The following is a 24606-nucleotide window of genomic DNA, read 5'->3' on the forward strand; positions in this document are numbered from 1 at the left end:
GACGTCTACCGCTCCACCATCGTCACCGAGGTGCGCCGACGGGGGGCGAGGGGCCGGGGACGGCTCCTCCGGGGGGCTCCCGGCGCGGTGGGACGCCTAAACTGGTCCGTTCTGTCAGCTTCCAGTGGCACAAGGAGCCTCCTGATGCCGTGTGTTAACTGGTGTAGTGTGTGTGCGTCGACTGCTTAATTATTTCCATCTGGTAGCAGCATATATACCGTGGGGAGGACAGGTCAACCCAGCAACAATGGGCTTGGTAGTTCAAGGATGTCTCCGAAGTCATGACATCAAAGGTGTTTTTTTTTTTTTTTTTTTTTTTTTTTAAAAAAAAAAAAAGGCAGTACAAGTCATCTTGAGTTGTGCAGGGCTCAACAGTGGGATGCAGCAAGGTGCTGTTTTGATGCTGTGTCCGAGAGGACCTGAACTTTGCCGTGTGCCAGCACCGCACCTGCCCGCTGCCCTCGTGTCCCCACTCACCTGCTGGGAACGGGATGGATCCTGACCAGCCCTGGTGTGTCCTGCCAGCCGGGTCTTCAGGCAGGGCACCAAGCTAAGCTGAGGCTGTGCTGATTGTCCTTGTTTCAGAGGAAAGCTGTGCAGACAGACCCACGGGCACTGGCTGACTTAGGATGCAAGGAAATACTTGAATTTCAAAATGTAGGTAGTGTTTTTTTCAGAAGGCTTGTAAACCGTTTGTGCAGTCCAATTTCCTCTTTGTAGCTGGGAACAAGTTTTGCAAAACTGTAGTTATATTTGCTGCTCAGAGGCCTATATTCCTTGCTTTGCAAGGATGGTGATGATGGATGTTTGAGTGCTTAATGACCACAAGCTGATCTGAGTGCAGAAGCCTTCCTCAGGAGAAGCTGGGTGAGGAAGGCAGCAAGGGGAAGAGAGACTACTTTAGCAGAGGGAAGCAAGGACAGGGCAAAACCAGAATTGTTGAAAACTTCCCATGAGCATGCACGGTCCTTGGGGCTTGGGTGGCATTTGACAGCTGGCACAAGGCATTGCCTCACCTGTTACTGAAGAATTGCTTTCTTTGTGAAGAGGAAAACTCTGAATTTCTAGATCCTGGTCGTTAGTGAAATGTACGGTTGTGAAAAGCTGAGGTTGTCTTAAGACAGCATAAGGCAGTTGGCATTTTCTAGAGTTAGGCAATTCACAGGTGAACATACTGGTTTTGTCCTGAGTGCCTTAATAGGTTGGCCTGGCCGAGGCGTATTTTGTCAGTGCTTTGTGTCTGCAGCTTCTTCACTGAGCTTTGACTGGGTGCGAGTTACAACACCCAAACTCTCAGAGTATCCTCCAGCAGCTTCATGGTCTGTAGGGAACAGAAGCTGCTAATATTTCGGTGAGACTCTGCAGCAGCTTTCGCCTGGTGGCTGTACAGTTTGGCAGATGTGCTGTGTCTGGGGGAGGTGATGTTTGGCTGCCCAGGCATCATGCACCGAGGCAGTATTTTTTTCCCTTTAATATTAATGCTTCTGAGCCAGTTTTGCAAGAGCCGTGGCCTTTCACATACTTGCAGGTTTTCAGTGTTAAACTTGTTTAATTTGTTGGCTTGGTGCTGCTGCGTTTATGATTCATTAATCCTGCGTTTAGTTGCATATCTCCAACTCGTTGAATAATCATGAGGACCTTTGTCCCAGATTTCTGTAGCTGACACCGGGAGGGGGAAGGGGGAATTTTTTACGAAAGGTTTTTGCACAAATCTCTCGTGACTAGAGAAAGCCCTCGGTTATGTTTCTGCTTTTGAAGGAAGACTTAACGCATTCAGTTGAAGGGGAACTTTATTTTTTCAAGCAGACTAACAGCAGAATGCCATTAGCTAGTCTGGAGTATTCAACCAGGAACAAAATCCCTTTTCATCTCTTACTTCTTGAGATACTATGGCTCGAGGGATATGAAAGGTTTTTCTTTAGTCAGAGTAACCATCTGTGTCATTCCTCCCTAAGTCCCATAAAAAAAGAATGTAGTCACAATAAAAGTTTATATATGGGACTGAAAGATACATAAACTGGGGCAATTAAGGGAAAAGGCTAACTTCCAGTCACGTCTATGAAAGCTTATTGTCTGGTTAGGGTCTGTACTGAATCACTGGGAACAGAACTGAGCAGTGAATTTGAGCACTAGCAGACTAGAAAGAAATGATATAACGAGGATATGTTAGATGACACAGCAAGTAAGACATTATAGTTTGGGAGTATTCTTAATACCGAAGTATGGGAGTGATTCCTACAGGCTGAAACTTAAATAGGTGCAGAGTTTTGTATACACATTTTTATTTTATTTTTAATTCATAGAACCATGATTGTTTATCAAATTGAAATCAATTCAATGCAGGCATCCTTTTGTACTCCAGAGCTGCACGTTTTATGCCTCTTGCAGTCTTAACACGTTTCATTATTATTTTTTTTCCAGAGGAAGGATGCTTACCCTGGGAATTCCAAAGCATCCTGAGGCCCGGTGTAGTGCTGGAGCTCTGGGTCCTGTAAGAACATAGAGAGAAAGTTCCCATGCAGGTCGTAGGGCCCTGAGTGTTCCGTTCCCTTTACACCGCGGTGGCCATCAGACCCTTGCCCTGAAGCTGCGCCAGACCTGCAGGAAACAAGCGGAGGCTGCGGTGGTGACAGCTGCAATGGCACAAATGGGCCCTGCAGTACAGCTGTGTGACGAGGTTTTGATGTTCCCTTTTTGTTGGGAGACAAGGAGGGTTGTGTTACCTGAAATAGAAACACAGGCTTGTGATAGAAACTTTGATTTCCACAAGCTTTTCTCATAGGGGAGCCAGCAGCTGAAGCATAGATCAAACCCGTGTCATCCAGGTTCAGCTCTGGCTCATGTCTTCAATCATGTTAGTGCAGTGGCCTCAGAGACAAGAAGTCACATCAGGACTTCCATTATTTTTCATCTGTTAAAAGCAGTAGAAGGACCCTTTATTGCTGTAGCGTAACATCTGAATATTCTTCTGGCTGAAGTTAGAATTGACAGCTAGGAGCTGGCACAGCTGTGAGTGTCAAAGCACTAACTAAAAAGCTAAGACTTTAACTGATTAGTAAGTGCAAAATCGTAGTGTTAATAGTCATCGGAAGAAAAACATATAGTTTTCAGCTCAGAAGTGAAAATGAATGGCTGATAAATGTACTTTAAAAATGCTGAGGTTTTCATGGTATAATTTTAGAAGCACGTAATGCAGGACCCTTCAGAATTGTGCTCATAAACATTTCTAGCCTCGGAACATAAAACAGGGTTGGTATTTTTATAGAATAATAGACTTGTAGTTCATATAATTAAAATTGAAACAATGCTTATGTAGAGGTACCGTATTTTCTCTTTAATTTTGGATTAAAAATCAGCTCATTTGTCAATTTACCTCTAAAAAAATCAAAAATAATTACAAGGGGAGAAATTGAGCATAAGGAATATTTTGTAGATGCAAGCTTCTGTTTAGAGATTAAAACCTGTGATAGAATACCTAGAACCTCCCAAGTATTTGGAATATACAAATGTATTTTCAGAGGAAAGGGTGTTTAATAATGCCCATAGCTCTCAATTAAGTGGGGAATATTTATATGAGTATGAACAAGACCAGATTCTGCATCAATGGTTGTAAGTGCTCCGTTGTGAGACTGTGATTTTTTTTATATATATATTTTTTAAGAACCTGCCTTGATTTACAGAGAGAAGTAACTGATAGGAGAGAGCATGTTATGTTGGATTAGCTTCAAGAATTCTTGCTAACATGTTGATTTTTGAAAAGCAAATATTAGCACACGAGACTGTCCCACTTCTTTTTTCAATCATGTGTGCTCTTCTCAGCAACAGAAGTATGTTTTTTTTTTAAAACAAAACAAAACAAAAAGGCAAAGAGAGGATTAAGAGGACACAGTGCACTATAGCTGTGAAAATTCCTCTTCCTGTAAGGTTTTTCCTTACATAGCAGGTGTAACGGGGTAAGGCTTCCAAAGTTTTTAGTATTTGCTGTAGTCCTCTGTGTAGGATTCTAGTAGTGGTACCAGGAAAGTACAGGTGCTCCTGCCGTGGAACAGTTCTCTTTGCATTGAGAAACGTGCTTTTTTTCCATTGTGGTCCCAGATTATATTGTTGACCTCACAATTGCTGCTGTAACTTTCCAGACGTGTTTGGTAGCAGTGTGTTATTGGTGGCAGTACGCATTTGCTGTGATGCTGCATCACAACAACTTGTGATGCTTTGTAGAGCTTCCCTATAATTAGACTTGCAGTTTCCATGTTCTAGTGCAATACAAACACTGGGCAAGCTTCATGCTTAAATATGATTGGCACCTTGTCATCAGCAGTTAGTTTTGTTAGTTGCTGTTACACCAAGTTGGAAAAGATAACAAAATTGCAGTGAACGTTACATGGGATAAGGGGTCTGCATCAGTGCCTGGATGAGAGCCGGTGCGGGGTTCCATGCTAGTAATTCATCAAAGGCCAGCTCTCCTTTCAGGGCACGTGGTATTCTGCTAGCACAACGGATGCAGAGCCTGCGTGCAGAAAAAAATAAAAATAAAATAAAAATAGTAGTCTGCCTCCTGGAGGTTTTGCAGTGCCTAGAGAATTTAGAAGTACGCTTTTTGCTTGGGGTCTGGCAATATCATCAGCTGGACTTGTGGCTTCTCCCTAAACTTACCTGGCAGTTTTAGTTTGGTACCTTTATTTTTCACTTTGCAGAAGACTGTACAACAATATTCAGCTTTTAAAAGATCAAATTTCATCTTGGAGGAGTCTGAATCTCAGTATGATTGCAGCTGGTGTGATTTTCACTGTGATCACTGTAGATCCCAGCGTGTAAGCAGTTATTGCTGCTGGGCGTGAGGCTGCAGATAAAGGATCGCCCTGACCTGACAAACATTTCAGAAAGTAGTTACACCCCAGCCAAAGGACCTGCAGGCTGCTTGGGTAAGGAGATGGGTTTAAACTGCAACACAGGATGGCCTCTTCCAAAGTTATTTCCAAAAAAAAGGCGGTGAGAAAGCTCTGTGTCATGGCACGAGCGTTGGGTACCAGCATTTCGGGGCTTGGCAGTGTCAGTAGGTGCTGTTGGAGACAGGGCTGAAATGGGGTTTTTCTCCTGTTTGGAGCCACAATGCCTTGCTGAGGTTAACCTTATCTTATTTACTGGGACAAAGGCCATGCTATCCAGCAGGCTCACTCAAAGAAGACAAAGAAATGAAACTAGCACATGATTTTGGAGCACTGGGTCACAGTGTACTGTGCTCACACAGCTCCGCCAGCAGCGGGATTCAATCAGTAACTACTCGGGATGCTTGCTCCGAGCGGTGCTGGCCTCCTAGCAGTGATGCTTCAGTGACTTCTTGGGCAATGTGCAGCTCAGGGAAGGGTGTGCTTGCAGAGATCGATGCCACCATCACAGGGAAGCAGTAAAACAGACCTGTCTGGTGAGGCGTTGAAAAGCCAAGCACTTCAGCCTACGTTTACCGACGGGGGCGACAGGTAACAGACCTCAATGTCTGCTTCCGTGGTTGTGCACTTGGAGTCCATGGCTATAAATAGGCGGTACTGCACAACCAAAGTAGTCTTCCCTTGGAAACTTAATACTGAAGTTTGCTTTGGTGCCTGGTTCAAGTGCTCTTCAGCATAACAGCTCCTAAAATCGTGTTAATAGAGACACAGAAAAACAAGATGGTAATCAGAGTCGTGTTTTAAGCACCAGTATGTTTCCACCTGCCAACGCAAGAAGCTTCTGGCACGGCAGTGTGGCATTTTATAACCATGAACTTTTCCAAGCAATGTCTCTGCCTCAGCGGTCATAAGAAAATGTTTGTTACCGGGCACAAACATGCCAGTGTCTGGAAAGCCAAGTGTTGTGCAACCTGCGTGCCAAAGTACAGAGTGGGGGCCGGGTGAAAGGAGACGGCTAATTCACAGGCACAGAGTGATCAGCTGGGAAATAATGACTTATTTAGTAATGATGCACTATAAATCACCGGGCTAACTGCTTGGCTAGTTAGACTTCAGTTCTGTTACTGAAAGGATGTCTGGTTCCTGTGGCTGATGGAAAGGGGATTCTTTGTGAGTAGGCGAGTCTGTTACTGCGGGATGCCTGCTGGGAGTGGTGGTTGATTTCCTGAGAAATGGCATGTGAAGACACGGTAACCACTGAAACCTCTCTTCTGTATAAATTTGATAATGATCACTTGCTGCATATTTCCAATGTCCTGGAGTTGCTTTGCCAAAGCATCTTGGCTGGATCTGGCTCTGTGAGCAGTCATCAGGGTCGCTCAAACTTTCTTTAGTCTACAAGGAACGAAGCATTTGGTGAATAAATACAGATTTAATCATAAATACGTTAATTATGGTTATTAATCTACATGATATTGATAACTATAGAATCACAGAACATCTGAGCTGGAAGGGACCCACACAAGTCATCAAGTCCAGCTTCAACACAAGACCACCCCAAAATCAGACCACATGTCTGAGAGCATTGCCCAAACGCTTCTGGAGCTCCAGCACCTCGGTGCCGTGCCCGCTGCCCTGGGGAGCCTGTCCCAGTGCCCGACCACTTGATTGCTGAGGAACCTTCTCCTAACACCCAGCCTGAACTGCCCCCATCATGGCTTCATGCTGCTCCCTCAGGTCCCAGTAAGTTAAATCCCATACAAGGACGGTGTAAATTTGGTGGCCTATTAGAAAACCACAGCGCTGAAAGGAACTTCAGTAATGATGCTGATGGTGTTCGTAGGGTTTCTTGGACCTCTGTACTGAGTGTGCGTCCTTCAGAAGGCATTGTGAAACTGGAAGGGCTTTGGGAATAAGTGCAAGAGTAACGTTGAGGACTGTGAAGTCTGATAGAAGAAAACCAAAGTCAGATTTATCAAAGGAGAGGTTAAGAAATGACTTGAATACGGTTACAAACTGGGAAAAGGTGTGTTCTGTGTGCTCCCGTGGCCTTAAACAAATAAGACTTCATCTCTAAGGATTATAAATAAGACAGTCTAATGTTGGCAGCTTAAGTTGCACAAACACAGGTGAGAGTAAGTCTTCATGAAGGAGGATAATTCGTCTCTAGGAAAGCTTCCTGTCGTAACGCAAAACCAGATGCTATTCCATGAAAAAGGGGGTGGTTTGGTTGGGTTTTGCCCTGGGGATCTCGAAGGGACAGACTGCGTTGTCCGTTCAGTGACTTGCAGTGATTACCCAGCCCTAAAACGTACACTATGGTACGGTGAGCTATGAAAAACTGAGGGTTGTGAGATTCCTGCAGGCAAAGGCTTAATGATAAGGAAACAAGGAGGCATGAAAGATATCCCTCTAAAAGAGGGAAGGAAAAAGCTGTTTCCTGTTGGCATGCAACATATGGCTGGCAAGCAAGCGCAGGCACTGACGTTACGGTGTGGCAGATCCTCGATAGACTGGGACCCCGGCAGCCTGGTTTCCTATGGGGCAGATCAAAGCTTTGACTGCTGCTCCAGCACAGATTTTAAAAACAAAGAAACAAAAAACCCCATGAGTGAAACGCCCAGTACTGAATTGTTTGTAAGCTGGGGCTGAGGGGGGTTAGTTTTATGCTCAGTGTAAATATTTTCGTCTTGACCTGCAAATCGACCTGTAAATATTTTCGTTTTTAGTGCAAATTGGAAACTAAAAATTTCCATCACTAAAACGCTGAAAGGGCCCCCGTGGGAGGTGTTTGAATAACAGAGGCTGGCGGGTTTGGCCGCACATCAGAAGTGCTGGGTGCCTCCAGATCCCACGCCTGCGCTCAGCCTCCCGGGGGCTGCGTCACCTCCTGCCCCCCGCAAGGACGGGGAGCGCTGGGAGCTGCTCCGGCCGTAGCACAGCAGTGAGGTATGGGGCGAGGAGGCAGCTCTGCTGTTCTCGTCCTTTCTTCTAATATTTACACACATTTTTCCCCAGTAACCCAAACAAAATTATAGACTCTTTCAGTAATAGCTGTTGACACTGATACAAAAATAACACGAATGCTGTTTCAGAAACATCACACTGAAGTGGGAAGTGATTGCAAGCGATTGCAGGCTTCGTTTAATAGGTATCTTTGTTTCTTCCTCTTTTTGCCACGATTTGTTTTCATTTTGTAAAACTCAGTTTGCTTGGTGTATATTTCAATTTGCATTCTACAGATTACATTTGACACCTTCCCGAAGAACCTGACCGGGTTGGCTTTTGCAGGTGTCTGCTGCAGACCCATGCTGCGTAACGAGCCACAATCTGCAATTAGGTCCCAGCGAGCAGTGAATCTCCAGTCTCTCTCAAAACCATATTAAAATATAATAAAGGAGGAGGCATTTTTCCTATGCTTCTATTTGTATAGTTCAATTCCTCGTAAATTACAAGCGCAAATTTTTAACAGAAGACTTTCCCATCAGCAGGAAACTAAAGCTTCGAATCTGTTCTCAAACAGCGGCTTGAGGGACTGCAGAGCCTTTGAAGGCAAGCTGAATCGAGTGCACGAGGAAACTGTTAGTTACATATATGTGTATGAGTGATCATGCCCCAAACTCATGTTTTTGTAGGGCTAAATCTGTTCCATAGGTTGGCTGCTCGTTTTGTGAAGGCTTTCTTTCCAAAGGGTACGTTCTCATCTGGGCTTAGCCGTACGTGGAAGGGGATGGGGGATTCCTGTTCACTGGAAGACTTTCATGTTCTCTCTCCTTGCAGTGGAATCTCGTGTGTGACAACGACTGGAAGGGACCCCTGAGTACCTCCTTGTTTTTTGTGGGTGTCCTGCTCGGATCTTTCATATCGGGACAACTCTCAGACAAGTAAAGTATATACACCAAACTTGCGGCTCCTTGATACTGTTCGGCAAGCAATTCTTGTTTGTGAAGTTTGCTCTAAGTGTCTCTCTGCGACTACTAACACGTCTTAATTCCATGAGTGCCCCATCTGAGTGCACTCAGGGTGTGGAGTGCATGCCTTACCTTAGACCAGAACATTGCAAGGATGTTAGCGTGAGTTACCTTTACCTGATTGTTTTTTCAGAGAAATCACTTCTGCGGCAAACTGTTTTTATGCCAGAAAACAGGTGCAGGAGATAAATTTCATAAGGAAAAATCCATAATGTTCTCTTCTAATTACCTTGGACTATGTTCAGGGAGATTCCTGAGGCTTGTTTTCCTCATTCTGAGGTCAAATTTAAAATTCTGTTTATCAACACTTAGAGCTTCGCTTCTGAAGACTCAACCTCGGAGTCCAGGGAGCTGCGTATGTGGAAGCTGGAAAGCACGGATGCTGCTCGGCTGTGCTCCAGCAAACATTTAAGAATGGGAGCTGCCATGAATTTCTGGGGTGCAGATGATGTTTTTTTGTTTGTTTGTTTTTTCTAATTTTTACCCTGAGATCTGCTGTGCAGTGCCTCAGTTGTACTGATTGCCAGGGAGCAATACGTGGTCCTCTGATTTGTCAATTTACTTGGAGAGATTCTGTTTGAGACATAATCCCCGTGCTCCCAGTTTTGTAGCATCCATTTCATTTTCTTTTCCCTTTTGCATAGTGCCTCAGTCCATCAGGAGAACTGCTAAGATCCCTTAAATTAGGTTGCTTTTTTTTTTTTTACCACTTACTGATAGCAGCATCTAACAAACCTGAGGTTTCCCTCTTTCAGACGTGTTCTTTTTTCTTTTTGTAACATGCTGACCTGTGTAACGATCTCTGTGCTGCTTAGAGGAGCGTCTCTTACTGCTCTTGCATTTTAAATAACTTTGCTCCCAGTGATTTGTCTTCCTACTCACCCTGTCACAAAGGAAGGAATAGTGTTCCAGCACATACCTAAAGATGACTTGTCTTGTGGCCATAGGAATATTATCATTTTTTGGCCATTGTATTTCTTAATGTATTTAGAATAGTTCTGCTTGTGTTATTTCCCAAACTTTGCTTTTTTAGCAGATGTCTTCTATCTCCCTAGGTATGCAAGTGAGTAGTAGTATCTTTCTCTTTCTGAAGGTGTAATTCATGCTGTTGTATAATGATGTGGGGTTTTTGGGTTTTGTTTCTCCTTTAAATCCATGGAAGGTTTGGCAGGAAGAATGTGCTGTTTGCAACTATGGCAATGCAGACTGGCTTCAGCTTCATCCAGGTCTTCTCTACCAGCTGGGAGATGTTTTCAGTGTTCTTTTTGCTGGTCGGCATGGGACAGATATCTAACTACGTGGCAGCGTTTGTTCTCGGTATGAAAGCCCTGCTGGGCACAGTCTTTAGTCCTACGCACTTCCCTGCTCCTTTTTATACTGGCTTGGCGTTGGTTTGGTTTGCCAAGCAACATGTTATTAAGATTGTGTTCTCACCACGCAGGGATAACTCGTGCTCTCTTTGGAAGTTTCCAGTTGATAGAAGTGCAATCTAAATTAAGTCCGTGGCTTGCCTTACTAAAAAGGCAAAAACCAGAAATTGGTTGTTTAAAACAAAATCTGTTTTCTAGTTGGAGACATAAGATGTGTAAGATGCCTTTTTCCAGGGATTTGTGTTGCCCGTTATGGGACATAAATGTGTATTTGATGTACAAATTTGTAAAAGAACCTGCAGTTTCCCTAAAACATCTTAAGGTAAAAAGTAAAAGGCATAATGATTCTTACTTCATTGGCTTTCAATTTAACTAAGGTCGTATTTGATCAGATGGGAATGTGAATTACCTTATGAATCTGAGATTTCAAAAAAAAAATAAAATGAAGCCACTGGAAATAATACCAGTCACTGTCCAGAGCACCAGGTGTTGGCAAGAAATTCCTTTTGGGCTAGAAAAGGCCAGCACCGCTGTGGGAACAGTGTTTAGCTAACATCAGCGCATCCATTCTGCTGCAGTTCATGTAATCTTCTTTGATTTCTGCAGAAATGGCAAAGATTATCTCTTTAGAAGTCTCTTGATTTGCATGTCCCAAGGTGTTTTTAAAGGAAATCGTTGACCCTCTATTAGTGCATTTAATTCTACTGCAAGTAGCCTAGTCCTTTTTATTTACCATAATCCACAAGATTTGAGTTTTTCAGCTGCAAGAGAAAAGAGAATTTCAGAAGGTAATACAGGTCAGAACCTAATTTAGGAAAGATTTAGAAAATTGTTTTGTGTATATCTGGTGGTTTTAGCTCCTCAAGTAAAATGGGAGACTCTAAGAACATGTAGCTAACACTTCCATATTTCTTTCTATGTCAAAAATACAGCTATAGCCTGATTCTCTTCCTTTTGTACTTATAATTACCTGGCTTTATGCAGGATCATGACATGAAACAGATTTGGAGTGCCTCAAATATTGGAAGGCAAAGCTGTAGGTGCTGTAACTACCCAAGGTAGTATATTTCAAAGCCAGTTATTAAGGTATTTTGTAAGTTATCTGGTTGCTGTTAAGTTAAAATACTAATCTTCGTTCTTTTGTTTTGAACAGGCACAGAAATTCTTGGCAAATCAATCCGTGTGCTATTCTGCACGCTAGGCGTTTGCATATTTTACGCGTTTGGCTACATGTTGCTGCCACTGTTTGCTTACTTCATCAGAGACTGGCGGATGCTGCTGCTGGCGCTTACTTTACCTGGGCTGCTCTGCATCCCACTCTGGTGGTGAGTACAAAGAAGTTACAAGACATTCGTCTTTAGAAGGTCTTGCCATAAGATTGTTAAGATCCAGATGCCAGCCAACCTTTACCAATGAAATTCAGGAGTGGGCAGGTGAAAAGTGGCTGTAGCCTTTTACTGTACCCAGTCAATTAGCCACAAGTCTGCAGCTTTGATCTCTGACTCAGGTCTGAAAAAAATAATCTTTGTTTTCTGTAGGCTTCTAGAAAATTAAGTGATTCCATATTGAAAGGAGGGAGGGGGGGGGAAAAAAAGGGCAAAAACTCATCCTTCTGCATCAACCAAAATCAGTGATCTTTAAGAGTAGGCCTGGACTAAGAGCAGCATGAAAAAAAAATATTTTGGGAAGCTGGACAATGGTATGGTGACACAGATATGACAAGGTGTAAAACAGTGCTTGCACACCTGTGAGACTTCAGTGTTTTCATCCACAGTTGGTGAAAATACTACCTTTAAGTATGTGACATGTAAAGTTTAAGTAGTCCACATGGTGGTGGTGTTTCTTCACTTACGCAGTGGGTCTGATTCCATCTAGCTTCTCTTACGAAGCTGAATGACTCATGCAGATTCCACTTTCTGTAAACAGTGTCACAAACAGGCAAGTCAAGAACTGGTTTTATAGGCGTTAGTCACTAAGCATATGCCTCGTAATGTACAGAATGCTGCTTTGTGTTCGCATTTCTGAATTTCTTTAATTAAACCATTTCCCCATACTTGGAAGGTTTTAGTTGCTCTTATTTTCTTTTCTGAATCATACTTCAGCTCTTTAGTATTTTCTAAAATCCATAAATCCATTTTAATCTGTTCTTGTTCAACCTGCTCGTCTGCTCTTGTAAATCTGATTTCTATTGTCTTTGCTCTAAGTTCTGCAAGGTATGGCAAGTTTTGAGCTCTTTGCGCCTGGAACAATGTGTGTTGGCCTCTTTAGCACTGCATTCTGTGGAAATGCTGACACATTGTGATGAACATTTCTTGCAGGGTCATTCCAGAATCTCCACGGTGGCTCATCTCTCAGGGACGATTTCAAGAGGCAGAAGACATACTCCGAAAGGCTGCAAAAATTAATGGCATTACGCCCCCAGATGTAATACTTGATCCTAGTGAGGTAAGATTCATTTAGCAGTCAAGCTGTTTGCTAGACCTATTAATGATTACGGAAAGCAGTCAATTTCCAAACATATGAACTGAGTTATGCCTGCAGTGTATTATGTATTTCTCAAATGGGTAGAAGTTCATCCTTTTCCTGAAATGCCTTTTGATCCAGTTAACAGCTGTCTTTTCCATTTAAACCATAGTTTTATGGGGAGGTAATGCATTTGATTTACCTATCGCTTTATCTGACTATATCCCATATGAAGGCAGCAAATTAAAAGGGAGTCTAGTTTATCCCAGGGACTCAGTGTGGTGGGCTTTCTTAGCCCACACAGCTAACAAATGATTTGATTCTGATCTTTCATGCCTCTGGGACCTGGCCATGTTGAGGAGTACGTCTTGGGACCCAAAAGAGAACACTTAATCTCCTAGTCTCTTAGCCTTTGTTTTCCTCTAGACACTGACCTCTTTGGACAGAAATATCTGATTATAGTGATTGGCTGTAAATAGTCGTTACACTCTGAACAGATTTTATGCTTGCCTAGTCTAATATAAAACTGATCCTGGCCAGTGGCACTGGAATTACTGTTCTTCTAGTTCAGTTTTCACTCCATACTGAGGAGATCAAAACTTGAACCTCTTTGGAGTGGATGAGGAAGAAAAGGTACTGTTAACTACTCCATTTCTTCAAAGGTGTTCTTGTTCCTCTAGGTATCATCTCTCATTTGTCTGAGCAGTTAGTGGCCTTAAGCTGTGTAATCAGCTCCACATGCATTCACACATCAGACAGACAAATCGTTTGCATAATCCAGGGGAATGTGTAGATCTGTAGAGTCTGTGCACGGTTGCTCAGTTGTGTTCTTATTGACACTAGACATTGTCTAGCCATCAATAGGAAAATTGATTGTCACTACCTTTGTATATTCACTTGATTTACAAGGCCTCTCAACCAGGCTGAGCAAAATGGTTAGCCATTAAACTCAAACGTGTTGCTATTGAGATTGAAAAAGCTTAATTTGGCTGGAAAGTGGCTGAGGTACAGGCAAACCTGTTTATCTAGACTGATTTGTAGATAGCAGGAGAGCCATCCTGGTCTCCCTGGAACAGACTGAGAATGCCGGGAAAGCCTAGACCTCTTATGATGGCTCTTTCACTGGACTTTCATTAGAACGCCCTATTTTTTTTTTCCTCCCGCCCACATTCTTTCTCATGCTGTAGGGATAAAAACTTACCCCCTGCCAGCACTGTGGCAAGGGAACAGAAAACGAGCTCTGACTCCAACACTGGCTTAAGGTCACTGCGTCTGGAATGCCTCCATCTCCCATTCGCAGGAAGAAATATCGGTCTGTTCCCTATCTCTGAATGGGGCTGGATGAAGAAGCAGCAAAAAGGCAGGGGCAAGACGAGGGTGTTCCTGGGGAACACTGGTCAAGGGGGAGCTGCTGGCTGCCGCAGCAGGGAGGGCTGCGTATTTATGCAGTACTTATTTATGGCCAAAGAGATTAAACCGAAGCACATCAACTTTCAGAAATGCTGTTTAGATGCTGTTTAAAAGGCAAATGAGCTAGATTAACAGGTAATTGTTTAACTGCAGAACTTCTGTCTGTTTGTTTTTTTTTTTTTTAAGTAAAAGTAATGCTGTGACAGAACAATCTGTGCAAAGCCGTTCTTCCTCAGTGGCCTGTTTACCCTGTTCTCTCGTTTGCTTGTTGAAGAGCTGTAAAGCAGAAGGCTGGCATCTTCCCCTCAGTTTTTAGGAAACGTGTTTACACTGCAGCATGATTCTCAGAAATCCGGGCTCGCCGTGAGGCCCCACGCAGTTGGAATGAGCAGTCTGGATGGAGCAGCGCCCGGGGCTTCTGTCCGAAGCGTTCCTCAATGTGGTGCAGCATCCACAGCGTTCAGGCTCCGAGCTTTCAAAACAGTTAGGGTCCGGGAGGGGACTATCCCCAAACAGTCTGCAGAGTATAAATAGACCCTGGTTGGTTGGATTATCCAATATGAGGGGAATGAAAATGTTGGGGTGGTAGTTTTACTTACAGCCCATCACTTTGCTCTCCCTGCCCTTGCCATAGCTTCTTGCTCTGTTGCGTTAGGGGATTGTATTGTCTGCTTACACAGCTGCTAAAAGGCTGGGCCCTGTTTCTCATCGACTGTTTAAATTTTGCAGTGTTTCTGGTTTTGTTTTGTGGTTTGTTTGTTTTTTCCTCCCTTTTTTTTGTTTCCTGTTTGTTGGTTTCTTGGCAACCAAGAGTGGCAAAACTGGAGAGTACTTCAGGAAGATCATGTGCTGGATGAGACAGGGCCACGAGCTGTAAAGCTGCCCGCAGCCTGTGCGGTGGGAGCCTTGTGCTCAGGAAGAAGGGAAACGGTCAAATGTTAAGCCTTTAATAGAACTTCTTGCCTTTAATAGAATAAATAAATGAAGATTTACAAAGGCAAATACACCGACGTTTGGAGTGCGCGAGCAGCAGGCTACTGTTTTATCCTCCAGATCTTCCCAGCAAAATAACGCTCGGAAATAATTTTGACCTGATGCAGAAGTTACATAAACTTCTTGTTGGCATTAGCTCAAGACAGTTTACAATTTATGGAGGAAATAATACATATTTTGAGTCAAGGGACAAGACCTTAAGGGCTCCAAATCAGTCTCCAGCACTTAACTTGCCAAAAGATCACCAGCCTGAATATGGAGGAGATGCTGATGAGGAATTACGTTGAGCTAGTGGTTGCTTTTGTCTCTTCATTGTGTGTTGTGTCCTGGAATGTATCCAGCTCTTCTACTGGAAGGCCTGATGATTTAGGGGAAAAAATGTTGCAAGCTGAACTAATACAGAGTACTGGATGTTAAATTGGACCAGGCAGAGAGAGAGTTGAGAAAAGCTTGAAATAGCGAGTGCACTAATTTGAAGGTACAATCTTACTTCACTTTTATCTGTAATCGTTTGTACGCACCATGGAGTACACAATGCTAACAAAAGACATTCAGTCTTTAAACATTTTTAAATGTAATTTGACTTTCTCTAGTCTTGGAAAATCACGGGAGGAAGTAATCTTTGCATACGATTTTTGGTGTTTACACGTAGTCTTGGTCTATCAGGTAAGAGTGAGTCTTCTACTTGAGAAGAGAGAAGTTGTTGCTTAAATGTTGTGAGCTGTCTTGATAGGTTGCATTTCAACAAGTGTCAGAATTAAAAATATTTCAACAATAATATTTTTTTCATTTTATAATTCTGAGCTGCTAAGGTGGATGCTTGCGTCTTTCTTGGGGAGGTTTCTAATAGTTAGTAGGCTTGCAGATTCAGATAGATATAAAATCACCTAACATAAGAATCTAGACCAAAAATCTTGCTAACATTCTCGCTGTGAGACCATTTAAAAAAATAAAATAAAATTGAGCAAGTACTTTGACAAACCCTGAAAACACCATTTTTTGTGATAACAAATTATCACATGTCTAAAAAACAGTTGTTCTTCAGGCATATAGTGTTGCTTTACCAGAATTTGTTGTTTTAATCAATGCAAGTTGTGCTCTCATATCACCTTTTACATATTTTGAAAAATCTCTTCCTTGTTACTCATGGTTTAGAGGTCTAAATTAAAGTCCTAAATTAAAAACAAAATAAATCTTTCCTCTTGTATAATCTTATCAAGCACAAAACTTGCTAGCGTGCTTCATGGAAGAATGCCTTTGCATTGTTTACACGGAAATGGTTTTATTTTGAAGAGCTGAAAAATTTCACGGGGAAGGGAGAAGTGATGCATTGTATTTTAGCTTGTATTCTTACAAGGGGATTTCAAAACCAGGATAGATAATGGTAGGACTCCAGCTCCTCAGCAGTTTGTCTCAATTTAAATACATTACTGGTGGGTCCAGCATGAGGAGTCATTTACTAAATTTATTCTGCTGCAGTTTAATCTTGTTATTTCTTGCCTCCTCTGTGGTGGAGGGAGTTTATCACTTTTTTGCTGGTCTTTGAAAACCATTCTTGCTCTTTTAAGACTCCTTCAGTCTTCTGGCCCTTAGGCTAAATAAGCTCTGTTCTTTCAGACTTGATCATGTTTTTCAAATGTCTCATCCTTGTTTCTCCTTGTCTGGGTGCAGTTGACTTGCATGATGCTGAAGGTGTTGAGCTCAAAACTGGATGCAAGAATGTTGCCAGCAGTGGCACATAAATTATAAATGTTGTTGTTTTATAATTCAAGTGTAAAAGTAACAGTAAGCAGCTGCTTTATGGAGCCTCAGGCAGAGAGAATGATTACTAATTTCAGCCTAAATTTTAAATGATTTTAAATTAGGAAGGAGCAACTACTTTTGCAGATACTTGGCTCTTGTGGCTATATACCCATTTGGTTAGAAGTGAGGCACCTGTTTGCAGCTTACTGAAATGGACCCAGAAAATACTGGTGTGCAAGTCAGGTGGTGGACCCGTTTCACAGTAATTCTGCTTCCGTGATGTTAACGTTCCATGCTTCTGGTTGTTTCCAGCTGCAGGATGTGGATTCCCAGAGACAACAGACATACACCATTTTGGACCTAATGAAAACCCGAAATATTCTAACTATCACAATTATGTCAGTGATTCTGTGGTAAGCAAGAATGTGGTTTGGGAGTATGCAAGCACAAAAACAGCAAAACAGATAGAAACTGCTCTTTGAACATTAAGGTATGCTGAGGAGGTATGGGCAAAACTCATTAGCTCAAGAAAGAATGATCTGCTGGCTGAAGCAACAAAATTCTGGTTACATAGGTTCTTTGTTTCATATGATGATGGGCTGTTTTACCAGGTACTAAACAAAGTTTTGTGATTGGACAAGAGTCAGATGTTGTCTAAATCAATTGCATATCCTACCTCCTCTTGCAAATCTTGTAGAAAAATATTTAGTTGGTTTGGGCTATTTTAAAATTCTTTTTACCTTGCATGTCAGTTGCCCAATGTATTTTTAATTCATTTCATAAAATATAAAGCATCCTATGCTGCCTCACAGCAGTGTTTTATAACGCACAGTATAAGCGTGGTATATTCAGAGTTAAGAATTATAAGATCTCATAAAAGTTTGGTAAAAGAGGATAGCAGATAACAGCAAATGGCTGAGGATTTTATTAGTTTTGAGGAATTAGAGAGCTTTTGAATTAATCCCTTTGCTGGTTTTGCATCAGGGAGGAGGAAGTTTAACTTCTCATTACCCTGGAACATGTAAATACCCATGAAAAATACCATGTAATAACTACTTTTGAAAATAATAGTTTTTAGCTGGCATATTGTACGCAGCAATGGAGGGGCTTACCCTGAGGTGCACTAGGCAACTTATTTTAAGTAACTGGACCGTGAATGTTCTTCTATTGTGAAGTGAGGAGGAAAAAAGACCTAACCTTTGGTCAGTGATCCACTTCATGCTGTGCAGTCAGGTTTCTCTGCGTTCTGCTATCACATAAATGCTGAAGGATAGGAAGTACTGAGTGTTCTGTGCCTAACTCGCACCTGGGCTCATCCTGATCCAATGACCTCGTTTACCTTGTTGTTTGTTGGTGAAGCGTAACCTTCTTCCCAGCATCTCCCACGGCACCACAGATCTTGTCAGTAAGGACAGTTGTGCGTTGCCCTGGTCACAGGGAAGCCGACCGCAGTTTAGCGGTGACACAGCTAAGATGGCTCTGTGCCCAGCCACCGAGCTCTGTCCTGTTATCCTGACCAACCCAGGCACAGAGCCATGCAAACACGACTTGGGTGCTGTCCAGCCAGAGTGGGGCATGGCAGAGAAAATCCCTGATTGTTTGGGTCTGCCAGGATGCCGTACTCCTCCTCTGACTTAATACACAAAGCAGGGAGGGTAATGACCCAGAAACAATTCTCTCCTCCCAGAGCTTCCTGTCTCCTTCTAAACATAATGAGAAGCTACTCGAGGCCTCAGAGGCTGTAGAATTCAGTTGTTCAGACTGTCATGGTAAAGCTACAACCACCCGTAATAAGAACTAAATAATATTGTTAGATCATGAATTAACATCACTTATCTCTCAGGGGTGACCTGAAATAAGGAGGCATACGTGAACCTTGTCCCCTCTCCATCAGCTTGATTTCTGTAATTGGCAGATGGAAAGAGGTTCATGGCAACCTCAGGAGGAAGACTGATCTGTCTGATCGTGTTCTTCTGCTTCTTTCAGGATGATAATCTCTGTTGGTTATTTTGGACTTTCTCTTGACACACCCAACTTGCATGGAGACGTCTATTTAAACTGCTTCCTCTCAGCAGTGATTGAAGTTCCAGCCTACATTATTTCCTGGCTGCTGCTTCGAAATCTCCCCCGACGGTATTCAATGGCTGCTGCGTTATTCTTGGGAGGCTGTGTTCTTCTCTTCATTCAGCTGGTGCCTTCACGTATGGAACCATTGGTTGATCTCAAACACATATGATAGGTGAAGTCCAGTGCCATGCGTTGGGCAGATGTGGAGGAAAAGTATCTCGAGGGGGCTAAATATAGATGTTAATTTCCTATCTATGCCCTTCTTCCTTGGTTCTCAGTACTGCTGCACTGGGAGCTCACACAACATAGCAATTCAGATACATGGTGGGTCTTCTGCTTTCTGATCTGTTCAGATCAGCACCGGAGTCCAGTTTTGCCTTAGCACACATCCCTGGCAAGGTGTTCTGGTAAAGCCCAAGTGTAAAACCAGGGCTAGACTTACTGGAGGTTAACAGGAGGCTACAGAATTTATTCCTAAGTAACTGCCAATTACTCTTTCTTTAGGGCTCGTTTAAACAGTCATTGGTCAAGACGGTCATTGTGGAAGTATTTTTGATAAGCAAAGATGCTTGTACTAAATTAGAGTTGATAGGGAAAATAATGTCTGGCAACTGCAAGGAGGGCAAAATAACATTTATTGGATATCAAACAATATACATCTTCAGGCCAGACAGGCTGAGGGTTGTGGGCTCTTTCTGGTAATGATGTAAAGTATAATTGAGGAGAAGGCTTGTTGCTTAGCACTTGTTTACAAATCAAAGAATAAACAAAAAATAAACAAGAACCACCTTGCTTATTTTATACAGGCAATACATGAATTCTATTCTTTTTTTTTTTTCTAATCCTTTTCAGTTAATTGGACACTGATACCTATTTTGATCTTCAAATCTAACTGTCCTAGTTAAAGTGAACCCAGCATTGTAGAATTAAGTTACTGACTGGTAGCTGGGAATGTTAATGAGAAACCAGAGCAGCAAAGTAAAAATAACTGGTTTCAAATAATTAACTTTGCTCATTGTATTAAAAAGGAATATATGGCATTGTTTGCAATAGCAACAATCTGGCTTCTGAAATCTGAAAGAGCCATTTCAGCTCTTGCTCTGTTGTACTTATTTTTAACCTGGCAGAAAGCCCCATGGTCAAGAGGAAAATCAACATGTTTGTCCTAACTTTTTTTAAAAAAAGTTGCTTGTAGACATGTACAGGAAGAAAAATGACACTGGATAATGGAATTAGACAGAAGTTATGCAAACACAGTAGAATTAATAGATTTTATAATTGTCAGAGTGTTATAGAAGCTCTAACTGCATTTTGATTTCAGAGTTCCGTGCCATATCTATTCTCCTCGTGATGTTGGGGAAATTTGGGATCACATCTGCCTTTTCAATGGTTTATGTTTACACGGCTGAGCTTTACCCGACAGTGGTGAGAAACATGGGAGTTGGAGCAAGCTCCATGGCCTCCAGACTTGGCAGCATCCTCTCACCTTACTTCGTTTACCTTGGTAAGTTAACTAGTCTGCGATTGTGCTGGGGAGATGGAAGGCATTGTTCTAGTGCTGCATGCAAGGCTTATGACAGAATTGCATCTCAGTGGAAGACCTAGCAGGAGGAATAAAAAAAAAATGAAACCAAATCATTTTTCCTCTCTTGCACTCACTCTTGACCAGTCCCAGCTCTGCAGGCACCACCACGTGTGTCAAAGAAGCCTGTCCAGCAGCCCAGCACTCCAGTGCTCATGTCCAAACTGTAGGTCCAGGATCCTTGTTCTCCATGTCATTGTAGCGGGACACCAACTACCAAGTCTTATTCATGTCTCCTGGGTTCTTCTTAAGTTGGCAGCCACGTGCTAGTTATAGATGTGCTTTTGACTCAGTTCAACCTCCCACCTCTGTGGTTCACTGGGATTTTCTGTCTTCTCTTGGTTTCCAGATTCATGTGGCTTGTGAAACTGCAGCTAAAAAAATGGGATCTCAAGACATATGTGAACAACACACAGTCATAACATAGAGAAATTTGTGGGTTTTGCCTGTTGAAGAGGTGCTCACAATCTTACTGATTCTGTTGGGTCAGCTCTCATAACTACTGTTTCCCAGTCTTTGAATTCCTAAAGCGTGTTTAAAACAACATATGCTTTGAGTGCTAGGCCAGGAGGTTTTTGTTTTGTTTACTGAAAGCTGTACCTAGGGACAAATGGTATCAGTGACTTAGGACTGATGCTTGCTTTTCTTGCATCCTGCTAGGTGCCTATGATAGGTTCCTGCCTTACATCCTGATGGGGAGCCTGACCGTGTTATCGGGAATTCTGACTCTATTTCTGCCAGAAAGTTATGGTATGCCTCTTCCTGACACAATTGAGCAAATGCTGTTGGTGAAAGGGTAAGTGTTGCCTTCTGATTTTAATCCTTCTGATTTTAATACACCTGTTTTATCTATAAAATTTATGTGCATGTCTATGCATATGTTCCCTTGTATAGAGCCTTGCTAAAGTACATGTTTTGCTGTATAAAAAGCATACTAGCAGTAGGAAAGACTAGTTCTATAAAGACTAATGGAGTCACAGCACAAGTAATTGAGGACCAGCGTACCTGTATGCCACAGAAGCTGCTGGTTAGAAGTTGGCTGTGCATTTAAAAGAATTCTAAGAGTTCTAACAATGACTGAAGAGTTACAAAGAATTGTCTACAAAATACTGTTCTGGGGAGAGATGGGATCCACCACACTAAGAGGAACAAAGGTGTCTTTGCCAGTAGGATGGCTGGCCTGATAAGAGGACTTTAAACTAGGAGCAGCATGGGAGAGACAGTTACCAGCAGCCTTGTGAGGGACTTGTGGACAGAGTTAACGTTATATGAAGGAAAGGGAATGCAAAATCAGCAAAAGAAGGCTTTTAAATGGGATAACCCCCAGCATTTGCATGTAAGCAAGGATATGCCTACAGGGTATTGTTATGGGGAAGGGAGAGGGGATGGAAAAAAAAAAGACAACTTGCTGGGGTGCCTCTCTGAGGTACCTGTAGACTAGTGCACACAGCCTGGGGAATAAACATGAGGAGTTAGAGTTGTGTGTGCAGTTGCAGGGCTGCAGTCTTGTTGGAGTCACGGAGGCATGGTGAGACGGCTCCCATGACTGGAGTGATGCAGTGGAGGGATACAGGCTCTTTAGGACAGACTGGGACGACATGGAGGTCGAGTCACCCTCTGTGTGAGAGCAGCTGGAAGGAACGGAGCTCTGCCTCAGGATGGATGAGCCATAAAGATTAAGGGTAAGCGTTACAGAGCAGAGCAATGTGGGTGACGTGTCGGGCATCTGCTATAAGCCACCCAACAAGAAAGAATAAGCAGATGAGAATCTCTAAAGACAGCTGGAAGTAGCCTCATGTTCACAGACCTATCATCATGAGGGACTTCAACCATGCCAACACCTGCTGGAGGACCAACACAGCAGGGCATCAGCGATCTAGGAAGCTCCTCGAGGGCATTGATGACAGCTCTCTGACCCAAGTGGTAGAGCGAAGAAGGAAGGGTGATCTGCTAGACCTTGTACTCACAAGCAAGGAAGTACTTGTTGGAGATTTGAAAGTCAAAGGTCAAAGGCAGCCATGGATACAATGGCCATGAGATGGTAAAGTGCAGGATCCTGAGAGGAGGGAGCAGGGCAAAAAGCAAGATTGCAACCCTGGGCTTCAGGAGAGCAGGGCCTCTTCAGGGATCTATTTGGAAGAGTCTCAGAGAATAAAGCCCTGAAGAAAAGCATAAGGAAGATGGTTAATATTCAAGAATCACCTCCTCCAAGCTCAGGACTGGTCCATCCCAATGCTCAGAAGGCTCAGGGGAGTTTTACCAAGGTATATAAATACCTGCATGGAGAGTGAAAGAGGATGGAGCCGGGCTGTTTCCAGTGGTGCCCAGTGGTACGCCCATTGCCTCTTGTCCTAAACTGGAACACAGGAACATCAGGAAACACTTGTGCTGTCTGGGTGGCAAACCATTGCCACAGGTTGCCCAAAGAGTCTGTGGGGTCTCCATTCTTGGAGATACTCAGAAGCTGTCTGGATGCATACTCCTGGGCGAGCAGCACCAGGTAACCCTCCCTGCTTGAGCTGCAGTTGGACCAGAAGGACCCAGAGCTTCCTCCAGCCTCCCACCAGCCTGTGGCTCTGAGAAGACAGAAGGACTTGCGTAGGTATTGTCAGGTACACAACTGGCTTTGGTAATTTAGTTAATGGTTCTGCTGAAGATGCAAAACCTTGACTACGAGCCTAGTCCCTCTTCCCAAGTGTGTATTGTAAAATGTACCTCATTAGGCTCCAAATCTGTTAATCTGCTGTGAGGGCTGGATAAAAGTACACGAGGAATGCATTTGTAAAAGTGCTTTGCTTTATGTATTTGCTTTTTTATTGTTAGTTAAATGGGCTTTATTTTGAGTCTGTATGCTTTCAGTAATTCTGCAATATCAAACTGTTACGAAATAATTTACTTTTCTAGGTTCTTAAAGTCATTTAAGCACTGGCGAAGGGCTGAATTCTTCCAATTTAGTTCAGCTAACCTAAAAAAAATCATTGGGAGTTTGGCCTTCTGCCATGATTCTAATCAGAGATGATACATAAGCACACACCCCTTGTTAGAAAGGGACCTGTCCAACTAAGTCAGCAGAATATTAAAATTAGGAGTCGGTAATGTCAAGTAGGTTTCAGGATATCAAAGGCTTTTTTCTTCTGTTCTCTCATTTATTTATTTTTTCCAGATTGGAATACAGGCCTGCATCTACAAGGAATTCAAAGGATGAAGAAGAAAATCCAGAGATTTTTAAGAGCACAGCTTTTTAAACAGTTTTTCAAACTGTCTGCTTCCTGATGGATTGAAAGTTAAATAGACTTTTCTTCTAATATTCCTTCTAGAACAGGCTAGTGGAAACACTTCTTCCTGCAATTTTAACCTTATTTATAAATTTAAGCACTGTGTTCCATACATTCTCATTTTATATGGCCATAAATACTGTGTAGCCTTCAATGAGATTTTCAGCCGCCTTAATGCATTAGTACCATGGAACAATATCTGGTCAACCCTTTGTAAGTGTGTAGTTCAGCTGAACAATACTTGAAAATGAGTTCAAGGGCTAGCAGAGCACCTGGATTCATCAGTGAGCCTTCTCCAGAGCTGATGCCCATCAAGAATTTAAAATAGCTAGAAAAAGCTGCTAATTGGTTTTGATTCCTTGACTTCTGTCTCTGGACAGAAAACTTATTTATTATAGTAAAGGTTATGAAAACGTGCCTCTTTGTGATCTTAAGTGACTTTACATGTGCTGAATTTGTTAACAGATTCGGAAAGATGCAGAGAAAGATTTTAGAGAAGGAATTCTAACTTGAAATGTTTTAACTCGGCATAGTGAAAGGATAGTCTTGCACAAAATACTTGCAGCATTGAAGCTTTGCTCACAAAACCCACTGGAATCCAATGCTGGTTTTCAACTATATATGTCTGATGAAGTTGTTTACATCTGACACTGGAATGTGGCCTGATTTGAGGCTGTATTTATTTTAAGTGATGCAAAAGGTTTCATCTGTGTGTGTAGAGGCTGTTGTTAGTTTGGAGTTCTTCCTTTTTGATGAGTGTTGGAAATTTTCTGCCTGAATTGTTTGTTTTTTAAATGTTCTGTGCCATTTTGGATGATGGAAGTGATTCTCCTGTCCTTGTTCTGT

The 24606-nt window shown here is 42.6% G+C and overlaps 1 protein-coding gene across 1 annotated transcript; it reads left to right on the plus strand.

Moving 5' to 3' along the window:
- On the plus strand, positions 1–22677 carry LOC118173981 (solute carrier family 22 member 5-like; the record flags this gene model as incomplete). The annotated part of the gene is made up of 10 exons (XM_035338954.1): positions 1–30; positions 8667–8770; positions 10020–10174; positions 11381–11552; positions 12546–12672; positions 17149–17249; positions 18823–19037; positions 20225–20407; positions 21146–21281; positions 21976–22677. Coding segments are annotated over 10 exons (1413 nt in total), but the record flags the coding sequence as incomplete, so codon positions are not given.
- Between the last annotated feature and the right edge of the window lie 1929 nt (positions 22678–24606).

This window comes from Oxyura jamaicensis, chromosome 13, assembly GCF_011077185.1.
Source record: "Oxyura jamaicensis isolate SHBP4307 breed ruddy duck chromosome 13, BPBGC_Ojam_1.0, whole genome shotgun sequence".
Lineage (NCBI taxonomy): Eukaryota > Metazoa > Chordata > Aves > Anseriformes > Anatidae > Oxyura > Oxyura jamaicensis.